A 21144-nucleotide genomic window follows, 5' to 3' on the forward strand; every position below is an offset into this window, starting at 1 on the left:
AAATGTTGCTTAAAAACCAAACATAAAACCTCCATGTCAGTAAAAAACGTACAAATGGCCAATACAAGGGGAAACCACTCATTTTCATTTGATACTCAAGTAAAGAGAAATTAAGAATGTGAATTCTGGGCGCCTGGGTGGCTCAGTTGATTGAGCAACTGCCTTCGGCTCAGGTCATGGTCCTGGAGTCCCGGGATCGAGTCCCGCATCGGGCTCCCAGCTCCATGGGGAGTCTGCTTCTCCCTCTGACCTTCTCGCCTCTCATGCTCTCTCTCAAACAAATAAATAAAATCTTTAAAAAAAAAAGAATGAATTCTGCTGCTCACTTTCCAAAGCCCTGCCAGTGGGCTGGGGTGCATGGCGGTCCCAGTGCGAGCACCTGAGGCTGGGGTTCCAGCAGTGGCTCAATGGGGGTGGGAGGGGCATGATGGGGAAGAGAGGCTTGGCAGCCAGAATCTGTGCCGCCGCGGGGACCGCTGGACACAGAGCTAAGGACAGAGGCCCGAAGACGTCCAATGCTTCCAAACAAGTGAAAGCAACACCAAACGCCAGGCAACACGGAAATCAGGAAGGCAACGACCGTCGCACGACCACTTAACACAACATCGGCAAAGCCTTTTCTACCTCACACAGGTGGCGACGGCACTTCCGGTCTTTTTTCGTTTTTTAAGAAGCAAGACTGTATGGACCACGGGCCCATGTGCAAGGAACACATCCAAAGAAGGATAATGGCTGACTTGGGGTGTTTAGGAACAACAGAGATTTTTTTTTCCACTTCTGTTTTTCTGCAAACTGTCTCTTGCATTTACTGTGTTGTCTACGACGTGTACAGGGAGTACATGATTTCTGTAAAAAGGAAACGAAATGGCAGCAGCAGAGCGCTGTCCCACCTGGGGGTGAGGGCCTCCCGCAGAAAGGACACGTGCAGCTCACCCCTCAAACCCTCGCTCTGCCCAGCGCCCAGCCCCCACATCTGCAGCTGCTCTGGGGTCCCCGCACTCTATCAAGGACTCGCGAGAGCCTTCCCACTCTGGGTGAGACACAAGATAGGAAAGTGGGTAGAACTAGTACATGTAATAAATGTTCACGTTCCGTCTTTTTAAAATGTTGTTTTGGAATATAAAACCACTTTCACAACACCCTCAAGGAACGGCTTTTGGTCCCCTGGCACTTCCCCATGGGCGGAAGTTTCCAGAATGAATGTCCAGTCTCCCCTCCACCCCCCGGAACAGAACTCAGCCTCCAGCACTGCACCAAAACGCACCATCCGCTCCCCACACGTTTACCTCTGTGCCCCCGGCCTGGCAATGTTCTCATTCACCCTGACTGGCCATCTCCAGAATGTTCCACCGTGCATACACGCCAATCTCATCCCACCATTCCCCGACTCAAGGGCATTCTGGTGGCTTTTTTTTTTTTTTTAAACCACCATTAGCTGCTTCTTTGTAAGGGGAAAAAGTAGAACAGCTGGGTTCAGAGACAGATAAATTTTGTGTGTTAATAGATAGCGTCCAAGGGCTTCTCCTTCGCCCCCCCCAACCCGTCACAGCAGCCCGGGGGCGGGGGGCAGGCCTACACCAGCCCTCACACCAGCTTCGAAACTTGTGTGTTTGCCTCCTGCCACAGGACAGGGGAGCCCAGGACTTGTTCTTCTGATGGGAGTCCCTGATTACTCCTGAGGTTAATATTAAGCATCTTTTCACGATCACCAACAACGTGCACTTCCTCTTCTCTGAACTATCTTTCTGGTCCTCTGCTCTGCCCGTTTCCCTCTGGAATTTAAAACATCTTCCTCCTCACAGTTTGCAGAAACTCGATCACAGGCATCTTAAGCATTTAACTAGCATATGTACATGGCAAGCAAATTTTCCTACTCTATTCCACAGAAATGTAATTAAATCTGTTAATATTGTAATGGGTCATATGAGAACATCTGAGCAACAACAACAACAAAAAACCGTGAGACCAGAGCGAGGATACGAAAGGATGAGTGAGCTGGGACGAAGCTCGTGGCGCAGGAAGGGCATCAGCTAGGACTCACAGAGGGAACGCGCACCTGAGAAAATCAGCACGTGGCCACCCCAATCCCCCTTCACGGGCACCGACTGCTGATGCATGCAGACCCCCGCCCCCCAGCAAGGGGAGGGTCCCTGGCAGCGCTGACTTCCCTGGTACCCAAGCAACAGCCCACAGATCACTTAGCAACCACCAAGTGGGAGGAAATGGACCTTCCAGACGTTAACTCCTGAACAGCAGGAACAGCAGGGCCAGATGTGACACGACAGGACAGGGGGTAATCCTGTCAAAAGGGTTTAACCTGGATCTCATCAACGCCTCGCCCTCACTCCAGGTCCTGGGCAGCTCCAGGAACAGAGGGAGAACTTCAAGACAGCCAGGCAGCAAGAACATCCAAACCCACGGACCTTCTCCAAGAAATCTGGCCCGGCCTCATCCCATCCTGATTTGGAAAGACCAAAAGGGCATATAAGGTATTTGGGGGAAAACGAGGAAATCTGCTTAGGGGTGAGCTCTGAAATGACGTCAGAGGGTTCCCGTCAAGCCTCTCGGGTGTGACAGTGGTGTTCTGTTTCCTGCAAGAACTTGTGCCCGCGCCTGGAGCCGGCAGCTCAAGCCTCGGGAGAAGTGCCACGCCGCTTGCAGCTGCCGACCGCGCCCACCACCAGAAGGAATGGGAGAGGAGGGAGCAAACGCCTTCCGAGCTGGTGGTTTCTTCCAAAATAAAAAGCTGGGGAGAAAATCTGTCACGTCTTCTCCTCTATAAATTCTGGGTTTCCTATCTGGCTTAAGGGAACCCTTCATAGCCCCTGAATCTCTTGAGACAATATTCTTTTAATCTCCTCCTGTATTTGATTTTTTTTTAAGCTTTTTATTTACTTATTTGAGAGAGTAAGCAAAAGAGAGAGAGAGAGAGCACGAGGGGAGGGGGGAGCAGAGGGGGAGGGAGACGCAGGCTCCCCGCTGAGCAGGGAGCCCAACTATGAGCACACAGGGCTCGATCCCAGGACCCTAAGATCATGACCCGAGCGGAAGGCACACGCTTCACCGACTGAGCCACCCAGGCGTCCCTGAAAGCTATTTCACGGCGCAGCAGCACCTGCGGGCTGAGACCAAACTTCCTGGGTCTGGTCCTGCCTCCGCCCCTAAAAGCAAGCAGCGCTGAGCACATCCCTTTCCATCTCTGTCCCCCATGTGCCGGACGGGGGCGGGGGAGGGGCACACTCACCCTGCAGGGGTGTCCAGAGAACCACGAAGAAGCACGCAGGGCAGTAGCGGGCGTGTCCGGAGCTCCCGCAGGAAGTGAATCTGGTTAGTCGGATGTTTCCGAGATCCCAGATCCGATCCCGCCACGCTTCACTGAGAACCCGGCCGCCCCCCACCCTCCCCACCGCGCCCGCTGCAAGAGCTGTCAGTCTTACGACATTTGCAGCACAAACACCAAGTACCGCCGTGTGGGGTGGCACATGCGAATGGTTTAAAAACACACTACGCCAGCAATTATTCATAATAAAATCAGTATTCCAGTAAAACAGAGTCTCGCACTGCGGATCAAAGCCGCCGGGCTGCCGGGGAACCGCTTCGCCGTCCTGCGCCACGAGCTCGCGGTGCAGAAGCCGCTTACCGCCGAGGACGCCGCCTGTCTTAGACGCGATGCTGAGCTTTCTCTGGTGCAGGATGCGTGAACACCTGAGGCTCCCGAGATGAGGGAAGGCCTCGCCCTCAGGGCCTGAGCCACGGTCCCCTGTCCAGCCACCCGCAGCAAGGGTCACCCGGGGTGGGCCAGTCCCTGCCTACATCTCAACCAGTCACTGGCTCCTCGGCCACCTCGCCTACCCTTCCGGGGGCCTGATGGACGGAGGGCCACTTCCATGCTTCCCGGGGAGGTTTCCTCAGAGCACAGGGTCCCTCTTCCGACCTGAGCCAGCTGACCCGTCAGCAGCACACATCAGAAAGCAGGACACCCGTGTTTTCGATGATTTCCCAGCTCTGACCCCCTGGGGAGAGCTCCTGAACTCCAAAAGGGAGGACAGAGAACCAGGCACCCTCCACCCTCCTGCCACCCCTGCAAGTCTGCAGCGCGGGAGCAGGGCGGCCGAAAGCCTGCCTTGCCAAGACTCAAGTGGGGGCCCTGCCCCACGCTCCTGCCAGTGAGAAGACACAAGGCCTCGTGACAACAGCTGGCCCCCACCCGAAATGGCCTCCCGACTTCCAGCCCTGCTCCCGGGGGGCGGGGCTGCTGTCAGAGGTCTGCTGGCCCGCAGCTCTACCTGCCCGCTGCTCCTCAGGCCAGCGAGCGGCCCACCAGGCTGGGACCGTGGAGCAGGACAGCGCACGGTCATACATGCAGGAGGGTGTCTGAAGGACCTCCTGTGCCCAGCAGGGCACGTGGGCTGGGTACCGAGCAGGAAGGCCTCCTGGTTGTTGGTCAAGCATTCTCTGTGAGGCCAGGAGGCCTGCGCAAGACTGGCTCAGGGTTCCGTGTCCACAGGGGACGCGGCGAGTGAAGAACATAGCAGCTGGGGTGAGAACGCCGAATGCTCTAGGTCCCATGATGGACGAAACTGGAAAGGGGGGCCTTGGAGCTGGACGGACCGGCCTCTGTCAGGCTGTTTTCTCTAGGGCAGTAACAAACCCCTGGAGGGACCCACTCAGGAGCCAGGTAATGACAAGAGAGCGTTTCCACACGGGTTCGGGACAGGGTCTCTGTCCCACAGGTGCCAAGGCCGGGGAGAATGAGAGGTTTCTGTCTTCTCAGGTTGGCTGAGGGGCTTGGAGATGTCCCATCAAAGACATTACGAGGGACTGCCGGCCTCACCTCTGAGCAGACAAGCGAGGAACGCCGCCTTACCGCGCAGTAGGGACGTGGGCTGAGACACAGCAAGAAGCCAGCCCAGAGCTGCTGGCTGAAGGGGGGCTTTATTCTCTGCCGCCTGTCTCCCAGAGTATGCACACATTTACAACCTCTCCGCTACGATATAAATACGGATCCCGCTATCATATATACATACAACTCAGCAGAAATCAAGGATAAAACATAAACTGAAAATCCCTACAAAACAGCCCCTGCCTCAAATGCCAGGACGCAGTGAAGAAAGAGACTGTTGTGACATTTGCTGGTTACACGCATCTCAGCACCACTGCCACGGGTCACGGTTGGAGGGGACCGATCACACAGCCCACCGCCCCTGGGGCGCTGGAAGGAGGTCACTGCGATGCAAAAAAAAAAAAAAGCCTACCCAGTGACCTTGAACCCTCCTGTCCTGCAGACCTCAAGGGCTGGGCGCGCTGCTCTCCCAAATGTGCACTGTGGTCCAAGCCACGCGGTCAGCACCCTGTCCCCGGACTGTGTGCACCCCGCCAAGCCAGCAGTCCGGGCGACCTCGTGGCAGGCTGAGACGCAGACGGCCAGCCAGTCCACAGACTGTGCTGTTCACACGAGTCCTGACCACGGAGAGCTCACCTGCCTGCATGTCCACTCCGGGGTAGAGCCACTAGCCCAGAGCGCGAGGGCCATCCTGCCCGTCCTGCAGCAGAGGGAAGGAGCCGGCCATGCCTTTCCCCGCCCGCCGTTCTTCCCTTCCCCTGAATTCAGGATCACCCTCCTGCGGGCAATAGAGAGGCCTGGGCCTGAGAGGGAGCAGGGCGGCTGTGTGGGGACGCAGGGGGCACACAGGGGCTGCACCGAAGCGAGCCACACAGAAGCCTGAGGCTGACCCACCCGTAACAAGGCCCTGCCTGCGAGGCGCCATGACAAGCGCGTTCATCTTGCAAGAAGGGGGCCTGGGCTCACCCCCCACCTTCCATCCTGGGGCAGAACCACACGAATGTGGCTCCCAAGTGTGGAGCGTGAGAACCCCATGACCGGTCAGGGTTTGCGGCGGCGCCCTCATCACGGCAGTGGTCTTCGGGTTTTCAGAAAACGCACCGCCACGGAAAGCTACTACAGAATCAGTCCCTTGTCCACGATCGGTCTGCTATCAATCACTGCGGCCGAGCAGGTGCGCGGCTGGCACAGCCCTGTAGCCCGGCTCGTGGAGAACAGCCGGGCCTGCGGGAAAGGCCCGTTCACAGAATTATTTTTTTTAAAAGATTTTATTTATTTACTTGAGAGAGATCAAGAGAGCACAGGGGCAGAGGGAGAAGCAAGCTCCCCACCGAACAGGGAGCCCGATGCAGGACTCGATCCCAGGACTCTCGGTCAGGAGCTGAGCTGAAGGCAGACGCTTCAGCAACTTAGCCACCCAGGTGTCCCAAGGCACGTTATTATTAATCAATACTTGAGAAAGCAAAGTCAAAAAGGATGTACTTCTGTATTCACTTCTTAGGACAAACAGGTATTCTTTGGTCTATCACCGACTAAAATTAGAGCTGTTCTCCACGGCGGCCGGGCCCCCGGCCACTGAGCGCTGGAGGCTCAGCCCATCCCTGGAGCGGTGCTGCGGGCAGAGCTCGAAGACAGAGTGAGAAAAGAAAAGAGTGTTAAAAACCCATTAATAACTTCTCATATTGATTGCACCTGGAAATGATGACATTTCAGGTACACTGGCTTAAAGAAAATACAATATTAAAATTCACTTCATTTCCTCTTTTTTTTTTTTTTTAAACCTGTCTTAATACTGCTACTTGAAAACTTAAGGGATGTCTCCAAAACCGGACAGTGCGGGACTGAGTCAGCAGGCAAACAATCAAGTAACAGCAATGCTGGTTGGTCCATGGGACACACGCCTTGGGACAAGCTGTGGTCCGGGGTCTGGGCCCATCTGCCGGAACTGCAGACAAATCCTGGGGTGGCTCCTCGCCCCGCCAGGCTGTACCAACTTAACCAAACTCTGCCAGCGGAGATTCCAAGTGCCAGGAGGGGCCACAGGCCACGGGGACTGTGCAAGGTACACGCACTCTTGTGCCCTCAGTCCCCACGCCCACCCTGCGAAGGCAGCGACCAGCACCCGGCGTATGAAGGATGGGCCAGGACCCAGCAAAGGACGGGCACTTCCGAAGGAATGACAACCACCTAAAAGCTCCGCGTGCACCCGCCGGCTTCATTCTCACACCTGCACGAGGGAACGGGCGCCTGCTCACTTCATTTTGGCAACACGGAAGCCAAGACACAGGGGTATTCAGAGACTCGCCGCAGGTCGCGCAGCCGCCAACTGGTAAGTCTGGAATTCGAATCTAGGCAGCGTGATCCCAGAACCAGGTTCCGTAACCACCACCCCAACAGACGAGGAAGGATGCCCAGCATTCGCTCCACCACATCACCCGATGTAAAGCAGTCTAGAATAGTCTAGAAGCCATCACCGAGCAGAGGAGTGCTTGGGCACAACTAAAAGGCACCAAAGCTTCACAGTTCTTCGCACCAAAGGCTCCAGAGCCTTCATATAGGGCCTGATTCACCAAAAATCCTCAGGGCACAGAAGGCCACTGGCCCCTTGCTGGGACGCAGCAGGCAGCAGGGGAGCAGGGCGAGCCCCGAGGGGGGTCCCCGATCTCCCAGCCTCGCCCGCCCCACTGTGCACACAGACACACACACCGCAAGGGGCTGGGACCGGCCCGAATCCCCCTCTCCAAGCTGGGGCTCTGGGTTTGCAAGCCATCAAAACATCAAATTAAGGCAAAAGAGAAAGTGGCGTAGGCGGGCACACCAACGGTGGCAAGGAGGGGTGCCGACAGACAAGAAAGAGAAAGAAAAACACCCACTGTAAACAAGCACAAAAAACAGCGCAGACATATCCCTCTGAAACCACGTGTCATGGGGTCGCTCTTCTCGGTGCCCAGAGGTCAGCCCGGTCAGCTCCGCTGGGGGTCTGGGCGCCCCCCAACCCAACCCAGTGCTGCCTGAGGGCCCCAGGCCATGGCTTCCCGCCAACAGATGGGAAAAGTTCACATTAAGAGATTAAAACTATCTCACATGCCATAGGAAAAGAATAACAAACCAAAAGGAAAATGAATAAAAGACATGAACAGGATTTTAAAAAAAAGCAAATGACCAAAATCGTCTTAATGTTGACTATCACTAGTCATCAAACCAAAACAAAACAAAACAACAAGGAAAAATGGGCGCCTGGGTGGCTCAGTGGGTTAAGGCCTCTGCCTTTGGCTCCGGTCATGATCTCAGGGTCCTGGGATCGAGCCCCGAGTCAGGCTCTCTGCGCTTCCCTGTCTTTTTCTGCCTGCCTCTCTGCCTACTTGTGATCTCTTTCTCTCTCTGTGTCAAATAAATAAATAAAATCTTAAAAAAAATAAAAAAATAAAAAAAACAACAAAATGTCTTTAAAAGGCACCCTGCAGCCTTTGATTTTTTGTGCATTTTTTTTTTTTAAGATTTTATTTCTTTATTTGACAGAGAGAGTGCATGTAGCAGAGGGAGAAGCAGACTCCCCGCCCCGGCGAGTAGGGAGCCTGACGCGGGGCTCAATCCCAGGGTCCCAGGATCATGACCCGAGCTGAAGGCAGACGCTTAGCCCACTGAGCCACCCAGGCGCCCTGTGTGCAGCCTTTTAAAACAGCGGCAGGTGCTCCCTGTGTGCTCGCTCCATGCCAGGTCCCGCCATGAGCCCCTCCAGGCACACCCTCGGCAAGCCTTATGGGGCACCACCCTGCGGGGAGGTTCTGTTATTTAACCCTGTGTCTCCCTAACGCCCAGATCTCACCCAGAGGAGCTCTGCAATCACCAGTTCCCTGAGGGGAGCCAGGAAGCACCGGTCAAGGGCTGCGTGCAGGAAGTCAGGCTCAGCCCAGACCACTGCTGGGAGCCTGCATGGCAGACAGGCTGCACCCGATGCCAGAGAACCAAGACTGAGGTGGTCCAAGGACCGTGTGCGGAGTCACGGCAAGCTACACAGATACAAGACAATGCAAGTCTTGAAAGAAGACAGGTCAGGGTGCCTGGGTGGCTCAGTGGGTTAAGCCTCTGCCATCGGCTCAGGTCATGATCTCAGGGTCCTGGGATCGAGCCCCACATCAGGCTCTCTGCTCAGCAGGGAGCCTGCTTCCCTCTCTCTCTCTCTGCCTGCCTCTCTGCATACTTGTGACCTCTGTCTATCAAATAAATAAATAAAATATATTAAAAAAAATAATAATAAAAAGAAGACAGGTCAAGCACCCGGTGACCTGCCAGTCGCAGCCTGGCAGGAACAAGAACCCCGGTCTCCCAAGTCCCCCACAGGGTTCTACCAGATGAGAGGGACGCAGGGCCTCCCGTTCTCCCTGCGGGATGTTTTCCACCAAAATCCCACCTTTGCCAGGAAATGCCAATGACAAGCAAATCAATCACAGAGTCGCTGGCAGCAGATAAGCGACGGCAGAACACAGACCCGGACTGGGCAGCCGGCGGCACGTACCTCTGGGCACATTCCTTCTATTTCCTTCTCCATCTGAATTTGCTATCATAAGCAGGCATTACTTTGGCCATTTCCACATCTATTTAAATGTTTTTTAAGTATATTCTATGCTGCTCAGGGAGGGGAGAGACCTGTCCCTGGGCCACCATCTGACTGGGGACTCAAGACATCAGAAGATTACAGCAGGAAAGAACTTCGTCCCCCTAAGTTCTCTTTAAGTTGTATTCTAAGCATCCAAAGGTTGAACTGAAGGTCCAAGAGCTTCCCTGAGAGGCACCTTAGGGGGGCTGATGGGCATCCGGTCCGACCCAGCAAAGCTCATCTGTCCGTGTGTCCACCCATCTGTCCATCCACGTCCACAGGGGAGGCACCCGCTGTGCAGCTGGAAAACCAGCTCCCGCTGCTCCAAGCTACTCAATCTAAGGCCCAGGCTTTGCAAACTAAGGAAGAGACCTGCATACCTAGAAAGTGACCCGCCACATGTTGCAAAGGCCTTATGACAACATCCAGCAGGCAGGCAGACAATGCTAAGCCATGGGACGCGGGACCAGCCAACACGTACATCCTCGATCAGGTGCTCCAGCCCGCCGCCCTCTCCCACTTCCATCACCCCACGGCTCAGGCCCATATCCCGAGATCACCTTCCTTTTACCCCTCGGCCTGCACGGCAGCGAGGGTCAGAAGGAAAGCAATTCCAGTTCAACCAATTTCAAGTTACCTGCATATTAAAGAGAGAAGGTGAGCCAAAGGTCCCCGGCTAGGGGTTCCGGTGATGTCGAACAAGGACACGGGAGTTCTCATGGCCCCGCATCTGCCCCCCTCCCCGCCCCCAGGCCTCCACTCCCCTAAGCCTGCTTTTCCAGAAGGGTATCTTTGTTCCCTCCACTCCTGAGGTTCTGAGGTCATGGACTCCCTGCCGGCTCGTAGGGTAGGCTCACGTGCGAAGGCAGTGTGGACACTACGGACTTGCGGATCGGCTTCCCCCCCACCTGCTCCCCCCGCGGCCGCTGCTCCCTCTGCCGCTTACCCCCCACGCCCTGCAGCCTCAAGAGCCTGCTCTCCACCGCCACCTGCCCTAATGCTCCTGCCTCAACCCTCACGCATCCACCCAGCCCCTGCAGGATTCTGCACTGCCTTAAGTGCTCCCTGGAACATGGTGGGGTGTAAATAAATCAACACAAGACAAAGCATGAAAAACTTCCCAACCAGGGTCCTCTGCCCTGTCCCCCCAGACTCTGTGCCCCAGGCGTGCAGACCAGCCTGCTTGTTCCTCGAACACCCCATCGTACCCTCTCCCTCCCCTGCTGCCGCTGCAAGACTGCTCTGTCCTGGGAGCCCCATGCCCGGCATACACATTCAACTGAGAAAGAAAAGGTAGAGGAAAGTCAGTAGGCCGAGCTACAGGATGCTTAGGAGCCACGACTGTCTTCTTTGTAGGGGGTCTTCTTTGTAGGGGTCTTCCTCCAGGGAGAGAGCAGCAGCTCAATGACAGAGGACAGCATGGAAGGGGGCAGAATGAGCCACCTCTCTGCCTCCTGAAGTTCTACAGCCCGCGGAGGCAGTCTTTCAGTTCCTCTCCTGCGACCCTGAAGAAAGGGGTCTGGAGGACCCTGGTTTTCTTAAAATCTGGGCTTTATTCCCACCACTTACAGACCCCAATCTAGCACCTCCTCTGGGCTGCTCCGTTCAGCCCGCGCGGTCCAGAGTTCCCCTGTGGCCCCCTCCTCTGCCTCCTCCCTGCCTTCCACTGGGCTCCATGCAACTGGGCCACACAGTAGGAACTAAATAAATGTATCTGGAACAAATGTGGCTTTCCCCGGCCACTAGCACCCACACAGATACCCTCCTTTTCAAAATTCCTAGAGCGCTTCCGTGCCAAGCCCTACTTCAGCCTCCGGGCCCCCACCAGACCCCATTCCCGCGGCTGACTGATTACCCGCACGCCGGTAAGTGACAAACTCAGACCCCTGGGCCCCCATCTCAAACCTACTGAATCAGATCGCCTGCGGGCGGCACCGGAAACGTGTACTTCGGCAACTCCCCCAGGTGGGTGTTACCACCGGGCTGGGGACCAGCTACCCGGAGGGAGAGGCAGAAGGGCAACGGAGCCCAGAAGACAGCTTCCCTGCCTCCCAAACGGCTGCAACCGCGCTCCACCTGTGTCACAGCATTCCAAGGGCGCTGCCAGGGTCTCGTCACTAGACACAGAGGAAGCGGGACGAACTCGAGCCCCAGGCAGGGCTGCGAGGGAGACTCACTGCTGAGGCAGGCACCCCCTGCCCGCTCCCTCCAAGCCCTACCCAGCACGCCCTGCCCACAGTTCAGAAGCACGATCCCTCTCTAGCCTTGGCTTGAACCCACCAGGAAAACCTGCACCTGCTGACCTCCGTCGATCCCAGGGAGTAACAGAGCCCCCACGCCCTGGCGGCCGGCCAGCAGAGCCTAAGGAAGCCTTCAAAGGGTGACTTGGCCGTTGGAACGCTCAGAGGCGCTCCATTGTTTAGAAAAAACATCTTGCGAGGAAAACAAAGGGGACAGCAACAAGTCACCAGCTGACCAAACCCAGTTCCTGCCCAAGGAGCAGCCACACAGCACCGGAGGCCATGGCGCGCTTCCTGGACCTGCCTGTGGGCCTGCAGGGCCCACCGCTGCTCGGACTCCAGGACCCCGAGGCTGCTCCTCCCAACAACTCATCCTGGCTCCTGGCTCACTTGGCCCGGGCGTCTGCAGGTCCCACGTGCCCAGGCTGTCCCCCAACTGGCCCGAGGCCCAGTTCCTCTGCAGCCCTCTTTCTAGGACATAGCCGGGAGACCCAAGCAAGTGTGAAGGGTTCCCTTCCCCGCAGACTGTTACCTGAGGCCCCGCACGATCCCTCCTTTCTCTGAGCCTCAGTTTCCCCAGCCAGGGAGGTGAGACTGGCTCGGAGGCTCTGCCCGCGGTTCAGTCTTCTATCCCTCTACCCCAGCACCCCGTTACACTTCTTTTATTCCGGAGAACTACAGGATGAGCACCTTTTCTCCTTCCTTGGCCTTTGGTGGAAAAGGCACATTTCAGAAACAGTCTCATTCCGCCTCAAACCCTGCCCTGAAACAGGACAGCTGAATGTCCCTCGGCTTCCTCCCGCCCTGGTCACAGGGTTAGAGGCGACGGAAGGAAGCAGGGAGAAGACAGGACGGCAAGGTGCCATCATGTTCCCTCGGTCCCAAATGGATTCTGACTGCGTCTCCTAGGTCACCTTCAGAGCTGGGACAAATAAATCCTTCACCGAAGTATTACCGGAGTGAGGCGGAAGCTTATTATACTCTAGGAAAATGTCATCCCTTCCCGCTAAGAGGCTCGGCCCTCGTAAACACAGACGGGCCTCCTCTGCTACAGATGTGTTATGTAACACATGGACCCAGGTCCGCCGGGCCCTGGCAGGGGGCCTCAGTCAGGTTCACAGCGAAGAGGGACGCGCCCACGAAGCTCTTCTCCTTCCTCCCCCAAGAAGGGGCTCTGCTACGGGAAGGCTACAGGGAGAAACTGGAGAAGGAGTTTTCTGGGTTGGGTTTTTTGTTGTTGTTGTTTTGCTGCCTGCCTAGAGCTGGGTGACAAAAGTAGGGAAGCAGGGGTTAGGTGGGCCCTAGAGATGGATTCTAGGAGAGAGGCTGGGAGAGAAGGGAGACGCAGGAAGAAAGAGGTGGGAGGGCCTGCCAAGAAAGAGCAGGGAAGCAGGGATCAGGAGAGCTGAGAACGGATGTGTGCGGAGCAGCTGGGCCTGGTGACAATGAGACATCGGGTCCCAGGATTCACGATGGTGATACCAAGCTTCCAGGCTAAGCAGACAGAACATGAGGTTCCAAACCGCAATGGGGAAGTTGGTCATGGGGGAGGGCTCTAAGAAGGGAAATTCTGCCTGTCATGTTGAATTCAAGACTGGGATGAAAACTCAGTGCATCCCAGGAACCGTGGCCTTCATGTCACAGAAGATGCCCAGCCAGAGGCCGCCTGAGCTGGGGTGTGTTGGGGGGGACGGTCACAGGTCAGTGTTAAGGAAGTTGAAGCTGGATGGGAATCCAGCGGATTCCTGCCCCTCCCTGCTGGGGGTGGGGGGAGTGCTCTGCAGCAGATGTCTTTCTTCTCTCCGTCCCTGTCCCTTTCGTGACTATCCCACCAACTCTCCTCAACAAAAGGAGCTGGGGGTATCTCAGAGCCGATGGGGAACTTTTGTTTCCTCGGAAGGGCAGTGAGGCCACGAGGAATGGCCACTCTCCCTGCCCCACCCGCTTCAGATCTAGGAGAAATATCCGGTCTCCTCTCTTTGGGGCCCTGGGCTCGCACAATGCCATCTCCTGGTCCCCAGCTGCAACGGTGATTCAGGCCATTTACTCAGATCCATGTTAATGAGTTTTTCCTGTCGCCTAATTAGTTCACAGCGAACTCAGCCTTGAGAGGAAAGAGGTAAGAGAGGACTGGGGAGAGGACAGAGGAAGTCAGACTGGAACGTTCCGAGAGCTCTAAATGGGGCCCTCTACTCCCAAAATACTGAATGCTCCTTCCCGGGCTAGCGGGGCCTCCAAAAGCAGAACGAAGTGTTCAGGAGAGGGAGCCCCCAGAGCCTCACAGAAGATGAGAACGTGGCCCTAACTGTGAGGCCCAAGAAGTGGACAGGCCCCTGCCCACAACTCCATGTCATCACTCAAAAACCCCTGCAGTTTCCCCTGCATTTCCACTATACCGGAACCCACCACCTGCCAGTGGGAAGTCCTCCTCCAAATGGAGCTAGACAGGAAGCAGGTGACCCAGGGTGAGGCCCATCTGCCCCTTGGGCTCTCAAAGGTCACGGTGCCACCAGGCTGTCCCTGGGTGCTGCGGGTCCCCACCACATCAGGGGGGGCGGGATATGTGCCAGCAGCGTGCACCCACTTCCTCTGCCCACCTTGGCAGCCAAAGTCCTGGGCCCAAGAGCCTAAAGAAAGGAGCGCTGGGCAGGGCAGTGGCCCGGGGTTCAGGCATTTGACGCCCGAACCGTGTCCATGGAGGTCGGTCAGCTCCCCGCAGTCCCGCGCCCGCCTCCCGAGCGGTTCCCGGGTGCGCGTGGGACCCGGCGAAGGCGCGGATGTACCGGCCGGCGCCTCCCACGCGGTCGCGCCGCCGGAGCCCCACGCCAGGCCCGGCCCGCGCCCGCCTGGCAGCGGCAGCGTAGGGGGTGTGCTTCGGGAAAGGGCGCCGCGGCGAGCGCCACCCTCCGGGGCCCGCAGGCGCTGGGCCCGGGAAGGCTGCCATCCACTAACGGGAGGCTCGATCCCCCGCCCCGCCGCGGGGCAGGGCCGGGACAGCGGCCCCACCTCCCGGCCCGCCGAGGCCCTCCGCTGCGCCCACCTTCCCTCGCCAGGCCTGGCAGCTCTGGCCCCAACCCCCCGGACCTCTGCGGCTCTGAGCGCACCTGTCCCGGGAGCGACACCACCCTCGCGCCCTAGAGCACTATGAGCAGAAAACGTGTCGCCTGGCACGGGACCAGCCCCGAGCCCCGGTGTCCCCGGACGACATACAGCGAAGCCTGGACGACCGCTCTGCAGCGCCGGCTATCAGCACACCGCGTGGCCGGGATCTCAGGCGCGAGGACCCCCGACGGGGAGAGCGTGGCCGAGCCGGGCCACCGCGCCCCATCTCCCGCAGACCCCGACTCCGCTCACCCTCGATGGAGATGACGTGCTCCCGGATCTGGTTCTGCAGCGCCAAGTCCTCGATGCGCTCGATCAGGTCGTAGATGGCGTAGATATTGGGATGCACGGATTCGAAGCGTTGGATCTCGGCCCGGATGGCTGCCGAGTTGGAGAGCGCGAACTGCTGGGGGGGCCCGCCGGCCAGCTGCTGCGAGGGGCCGCCGCCGCCCCCGGCCCCCGGCCCCGCGCCGCCGAACTGCCCGCCGCCCCCCGCGCCGCCGCCGCCGCCGCCGCCGCCCCCCGGCGCCGCCAGGCTCGGCTGCTGCTGCGGGCTCTGCCCCCCGCCCGCCTGGAAGTTCATGGCTCTGGAGCCGCGGGGCCCGAGGCGGGCCCGGCCGGGGCCCGGGGCGGCGCTGCGGCGGCGGCGGTGGCGGGCGGGCGCGCGGGGCTGGCGGGGCCGGGACTACGGAGTCGGCGGCGCGGGGCTAGCGCATGAGGCTGGAGGCCGGGGGCCGAGGCCGGGAGGCGCCGCCGCGCACGCTGTGGCCGCCGCTGCAGGGCGCTTCTCGGCGCCGCGATCCCGCTGCCTCGGAGAAGCCTCCAGCGGCAACAACAACGGGACCGGGAGCGCGCGGCCCGGGCCCTCCCCCCGCGTCATGCGCACGCACCGCCGCCCCCGCCAGCTCCGGCACACGCAGCCCGAGGCCCCCTCCCCGCCGCCCCCGCCCCTCCTGCGCGCCGGCCCCAGCGCCCCCGCCCCTCGCTCGCTCGCTGGCTCTGCAGCCTCCACCCCACAAGCCGCGCGCTCCAGCCCCGGCGCCCGGGCCCCTCCCACCCAGCCTTGGCCCTTCCGCCTGCTCTCCAGCCCCCACCCACACCCGCCTTGAGGGCCACCGGCTCCAAGTGGACAGCTGCTCTGGCCTCCTCCCGGCCCCGGCTGTCTCTTTCGCCTCCCTGTTCTGGTCTGGGTGGGGTGTCCGATCTTTGGGCAGTGCCCGAGCAGTGCCTTGCGCCTGAGGGTAACTGATGAACGCGGCGGACGGCAGAGAAGGGCCGCCAGCCCAGGCACAGCTGGGCCTCACTTAAGGGGTCTGGCCTTTAGGATTGCACAGGCTCCCCTGTTCCCGCCCGTGATCATCCCTGGAGAACGCCTTGTCCCCGGGGTTCTCTCTCTGATGGTCTCCGGGTCTCTCCACTGCGGGCTGCAGCACAGAGCCTGGAAATCTGGGTCCCCAGCTTCTATTTCCACTTCTTGAGAGCTTCATCAGCAAGGCCTTTGGAAATGGCGCTTTAAACAACAGCCCCTCGCTCATCTTCAGGCTTCTCCTAGAAGATTCCCCTCTGGGACTTGGATGGTTTACCGTCTGCCGCGCCCCGGACCAGCTGGTACATGGGCAGAGAAGAGAGAGGAATCCAAAAGGATCCCTTCTTCCCCCACTCGCCCCATTCAAAAGATTCACCAGAGCCTGCGTGGCTCTCTTATTTGTCCTCAACCCCTTGACCATCTTGTGTTTTTGTTCACTCCTGGAGGGGCCAGGGAGCTCCCTTCCATGTTTCGATTTCTCTGCATCGCAATTGCCAAAGCTGTCTGCGGTCCTGCTAGTCAGTGGTCATCCTCAACCTTTGCAAAAATGCCTCTAAGACAGGGTGTGTGCTGGGCCCTGGCCCCAGCCAGTCAGCCTCCCAGGGCTGTGCCCAGATGTCCTCTGACACAATTGACATATGTCAGGCTTTTTATACACACTTTCATTTCCCAACCCAAGCTGAATCTTTTCCTAGCAAAGAGTTGCCCCATCTGGCTACTCATACAACTCTGCCCCGGTACCAATGCGGTCACCCAAGTGTCTTGTACCATTGAAAGAGCCAGGGGCGCCTGGGTGGCTCAGTCGTTGGGTATCTGCCTTTGCCTCAGGTCATGATCCTGGGGTCCTGGAATAGAGCCCTGCAACACGCTCCCTGCTCAGGGGGAAGTCTGCGTCTCTCTCTCCCACTTCCCCTGCTTGTGTTCCCTCTCTCGCGGTGTCTCTTTCTGTCAAATAAATGGGTGGAATCTTATTTAAGAAAAGAAAAGAAAAAGAAAAAGAACCAGATGTGAGCTATTCAACACCTGGGGCTTCCCTAGCTCCTAAGAGATTCAGGCTTATCTACATGTTGGACCTTACTGATGTCTTGTTCCTTCTCTGTGCTTCATGTGCAAAATACAGTGATTGAGCAGAACACCTAGCTCTGACGCTGTATAATTCTGAAAGCCACAACAAACATCTCTTTTAGATGCTTAACTAGAACTGGCAGCAAGAATTTGCACCAGGTAGCTCCCAGGAGAAATGCTGAGGGTAAAGAGCTTCTCCTATGTGTTGCACCAACAGCCAGCACAGATCTGTGTTAGGCCTGGTGGGATCGTCTACGTGTCTCTCCCCTATCATCATATGAGCCATGTGAGGGCAGGGACAAGTTCACCTGTGTGATTCACCATTGTATTCCCAGCATCTTGCACAGTGCCTGACATATAGTATAGATTTAATAAATGTTTCTAGAATAAACGAATGAATAGGAGGGAAAGAACTAGAGAGAAGTTAGATCTGCATGTTATACATCTAAACTGATTTTCCCAAGGCAGTACCTGTTCCCACTTGGGGTACCTGCTCGGATGAGTAAGCATGAACTGTGGAAACACTAGGGTACGTGGCTTTTCCCCAGGACTGGCATATAAAACCCAGCACATGAGATCTCTGTGGCCCAGAGGAAGGTAGGAAAAGAGCCATAGATATTAGCGGGCCCAAGCCAGGCTGAGGATCCAAGTCCTCTACACAGTAACACACTAAGAATGTAATTTCCAAGCCCAGAGTGTTGGTGTAATACTAGGTAACTAGGTACTCGTGTAATACTAGGCAAACAAATACCTAGTGTGTAATGGCTCCCTTACACAGTTTCCATACTTGTTTAATAAAACGCTTAATTTCTTCCTTACAATTTCCTTATGAACTATGTTTTAGGAACAAAGCAATTACGGATCAAAGAGATTTCATGTGCCCCCAAGGTCACACAGTTAATAAATACGGGATAAGAGATCAGCATTTGTGCCAGATTCCGAGGTCTGTCTTCTCGCATAGTCTTACAGGGGCGGTGTGGAGGAAGGGACCAAGGAGACAGGGCAGCCCAAGCTACTGTGGCCAGCCCCGGCGATGAATGTCCTCAGCCAACCTGATGGGACAGCCCATGGGTACCGGGCTCTGAGCCAAAGAGTCAATTTAAGGGGCCCACAGTGCCTTCTGGCGTCCACTCTGACATAACAACAGACCACGGTAGGGGGCCACCTGAGCGCCCCAGAGCCTGCATCTGGAAACACGGGTGCTCTGACGTGTTCTCGCTGACGTCGGTTTTTAGAGTGACAGATGCCCTGGATGCCAGCGGGGGAGGTGGCGGGTCTTCCTGTTGCCCGGACCTCAGGAGAATGGCATAACCCTTAAGCCCGCCCCCGCGGCCACTCAGCGACTTGCGGTCGCCACGACTAGCCTGCGGATCCCGGCACGTGGGTCAGCAAGGCAGAGGGCGGGAAATGCGCACCAAGCGGGACTACAAGTCCCACAATGCTTCGCGAGGCGGCGGCAGGGAAGGAGGGGGTGCCTTCAGGTGTCCGCGACCTCGGCGCCTCCCGCCCGGAAGTGCCCGAGGGTCCGCTATGGAGCTGGCGGAGCCGGGCGGTGAGTCCCCGCGCGGTGACCGCGCCCACCCCACCGCCCCGGGCCCCAGCTGGCTCCCGCTCGCCCCGCCCCGGGTTCGCCGGTGCCTTCCCGTGGCTCCGGGGGGCGGGAAGATGGGAGGGATGATGGAAGAGTTGGGGGTGGGGTGGGCCAAGTCTCGGATTCCCGGGCGGGATCTCGGGTCCGCTTGCGGACTGGGTTTGGGAGAGGAGGCGCCGAGTCCGGCCGCCGCGGGGTGGGGCTTGAGTAGACCCGAGGGGTCAAGTCCGGTGGGGGGATGGCAGCTCTCGGAAGCTCCGAATTGCCGAAGGGCGGAGATTGACGTATGGTGTGGGGAAGCCTTGGGAAGCAGTCCCCTGCCGCGGGTGCGGTTTGGTTAAATGATAACGGGGGTGGAGGTGGGGGACATAGAACCCCATTTTCTTCCCCCCTTGCAGAAACTTTAATGATGGAGGAGTAGATAAGCTTTGGGTTGAAATAGACGAAGGAGAGGGTGAACTTTGGGATAGTAGATGGAAGATTAGGTAAGCTTTGGGGTGAAGTTTGCTGAGGGTTGAATTTAGGGGAGAAGTTGCATAGAAGATCAAGGCCCTTACATCGGGATAGGGTTTGAATGAATTGGGGAGATGGTTAGGACCTAGAACTCGGGTTACAAAAAGGTAGGACTTGGGATTTGGTTATGGGAAGGGGCACTGGAGGGAAATTTGGGACAGCCGGGTTTCAGATCAGTATGAGCCCTAGGGTGGAGTGTGGGTAATGGGACAGAGGAATAAGGACTGGGAGAGTTTGGTGGGGTGGGGGCAGGAGCCTGTTGGAGTGAAGTTGGCCAGCGAGCCAGCCCCTCATGGGTTCTTTGTACCTCTCCAGCTCAGTAAGGTGGCAGGCAAGGCAGGTGCCATGGCCTTGATTGAAGGGGTGGGTGATGAGGTGACCGTCCTTTTCGCGGTGCTTGCCTGCCTTCTGGTGCTGGCTCTCGCCTGGGTCTCAACACACACTGCGGAGGGTGCCGACCCACTGCCCCAGCCGTCAGGGACTCCAGCAGCAGCACAGCCCAGTGAAGCCATGGCGGTCACCGGCAGCATCAGAGGGGAGGCCCCCGGATCCGAGACCCCCAGCTTGAGACACAGAGGTCAGGCTGCACAGCCAGAGCCTGGCGTTGGGCACTCAACGACATCGACTTCGCCGGACTCCCCCCAGGAGCCCCTCGTGCTACGGCTGAAATTCCTCAACGATTCAGAGCAGGTGGCCAGGGCCTGGCCCCACGATACCATTGGCTCCCTGAAAAGGTAAGCTGGGATGAGGACAGGAAAGAAATTCTAAAGATTGGGGTGGGAGTCATTACAGACCCAGAAGGGCCATCAGAGAGATCTGAGACTTCCCCCTCCTGCAGACGAAGGAACTGAGGTCCCCACGTCATTCCCCCCTATCATTCCCCTTATAGCAGGAGGGGACCCCCATAGAGGCCACCACCTGAGTGCTGGGTGGAGGCAAAGGTGAGGGGTGGGAGTGTTGGTCTGGGCAAGGGACCAGGATTGCCTGAGGCCTGCTCTCTTACCCAGGTCCCTCTCTCCTCAGGACCCAGTTTCCCGGCCGGGAACAGCAGGTGCGACTCATCTACCAAGGGCAGCTGCTAGGAGACGACACCCAGACCCTGGGCAGCCTTCACCTCCCGCCCAACTGCGTTCTCCACTGCCACGTGTCCACGCGCGTCGGTCCCCCACACCCCCCTTGCCCACCGGGGTCAGAGCCAGGCCCCTCCGGGCTGGAAATCGGCAGCCTGCTGCTGCCCCTGCTGCTGCTGCTTCTGTTGCTCCTCTGGTACTGCCAGATCCAGTACCGGCCCTTCTTTCCCCTGACCGCCACTCTGGGTCTGGCGGGCTTCACCCTGCTCCTCAGTCTCCTGGCCTTTGCCATGTACCGCCCGTAGTGCCTCCACGGGCTCTCGGAAGCGTTGCTGGCCCCTCTGGACCTTGCTCCCCGCGACACAGTGGGCGCTGTTGTCTACCCAGGCCCACCTCTCCGGCCTGCCTCTTCCCGCTACCCTGGAGCCCAGCCCTGCGCGGCAGAGCGCTCCGGGAGTCGGCTGAGGTCCCCCCTTGTGACCTCCATGCCTCTGGGCCACCTGCTGGGGCGGCTGGCCCTCGGCCCCCACTGACAGTCAGTTCCTCTGGGTCAGGCAGCTGCTGTCACTGCCTTGGCCCCGGGCAGAACCGGGCTACACCCCTGGGCCCTTCTTAGAATCCTGCCAGGACCCAGCCACCTCTAGTCCCTAATAGCTCCTTGGGCTGATTTGAGGACCTAAGGACTACGGGGCGCTGGGGAAGGGGAGCTGGGAGGGGCAGAGGGATTGTGTGGAACATGTGCAGATTAAATGACTGTGAAGTTTTCACTCCTGGTGTGTGTCCGGGTGTGTGGCCCCGTGGGGGTGTTGAGCAGGGA

The 21144-nt window shown here is 58.1% G+C and overlaps 2 protein-coding genes and 1 long non-coding RNA gene across 8 annotated transcripts in view; 1 reads left to right on the forward strand and 2 right to left on the reverse strand.

Moving 5' to 3' along the window:
* AGAP3 (ArfGAP with GTPase domain, ankyrin repeat and PH domain 3) overlaps positions 1-15820 on the reverse strand; it is a 52118-nt gene extending 36298 nt beyond the window's left edge. The window contains exon 1 of one of the 4 annotated variants that reach the window (XM_032303873.1): positions 15035-15819. In XM_032303873.1, coding sequence (XP_032159764.1) covers positions 15035-15365 — 331 coding nt within the window. In that variant the 5' untranslated portion in view covers positions 15366-15819. Of the gene's footprint in view, positions 1-15034 lie in introns of all 4 variants that reach the window. The other 3 variants (XM_032303875.1, XM_032303878.1, XM_032303877.1) reach the window with 3 other exon arrangements.
* LOC116568495 lies at positions 672-6148 on the reverse strand. The gene is made up of 2 exons (XR_004276649.1): positions 3245-6148; positions 672-2458 (listed from the first exon to the last, which is right to left on the reverse strand). It is a non-coding gene; the product is annotated as an uncharacterized LOC116568495 (long non-coding RNA).
* A 2771-nt stretch (positions 15821-18591) lies between the features above and the next one.
* Positions 18592-21094, forward strand: TMUB1 (transmembrane and ubiquitin like domain containing 1). 3 transcript variants are annotated; one of them, XM_032304050.1, is made up of 3 exons: positions 18592-18705; positions 19573-19991; positions 20281-21094. In XM_032304050.1, exons 1-3 carry the CDS (start codon positions 18592-18594, stop codon positions 20630-20632), a joined length of 885 nt encoding a protein of 294 aa, XP_032159941.1. In that variant the 3' UTR covers positions 20633-21094. The 3 variants fall into 3 exon arrangements, with proteins under 3 accessions (XP_032159941.1, XP_032159942.1, XP_032159943.1); XM_032304051.1 differs by having other exon boundaries at positions 18616-18705; positions 19143-19991; XM_032304052.1 differs by lacking the exon at positions 18592-18705 and adding an exon at positions 18716-19229.
* The last annotated feature ends 50 nt before the right edge of the window (positions 21095-21144 follow it).

Source organism: Mustela erminea, chromosome 11 (assembly GCF_009829155.1).
Source record: "Mustela erminea isolate mMusErm1 chromosome 11, mMusErm1.Pri, whole genome shotgun sequence".
Lineage (NCBI taxonomy): Eukaryota > Metazoa > Chordata > Mammalia > Carnivora > Mustelidae > Mustela > Mustela erminea.

What these genes read in the sequence shown, in the direction of transcription:
- TMUB1 (XM_032304050.1), top strand. Translation starts at nt 18,592, where the DNA reads ATGCTTCGCGAGGCGGCGGCAGGGAAGGAGGGGGTGCCTTCAGGTGTC. An exon ending in GGAGCTGGCGGAGCCGGGCG is followed by an intron (nt 18,706 to 19,572) that starts GTGAGTCCCCGC and finishes GTACCTCTCCAG; the next exon opens with CTCAGTAAGGTGGCAGGCAA. An exon ending in ACCATTGGCTCCCTGAAAAG is followed by an intron (nt 19,992 to 20,280) that starts GTAAGCTGGGAT and finishes CTCTCTCCTCAG; the next exon opens with GACCCAGTTTCCCGGCCGGG.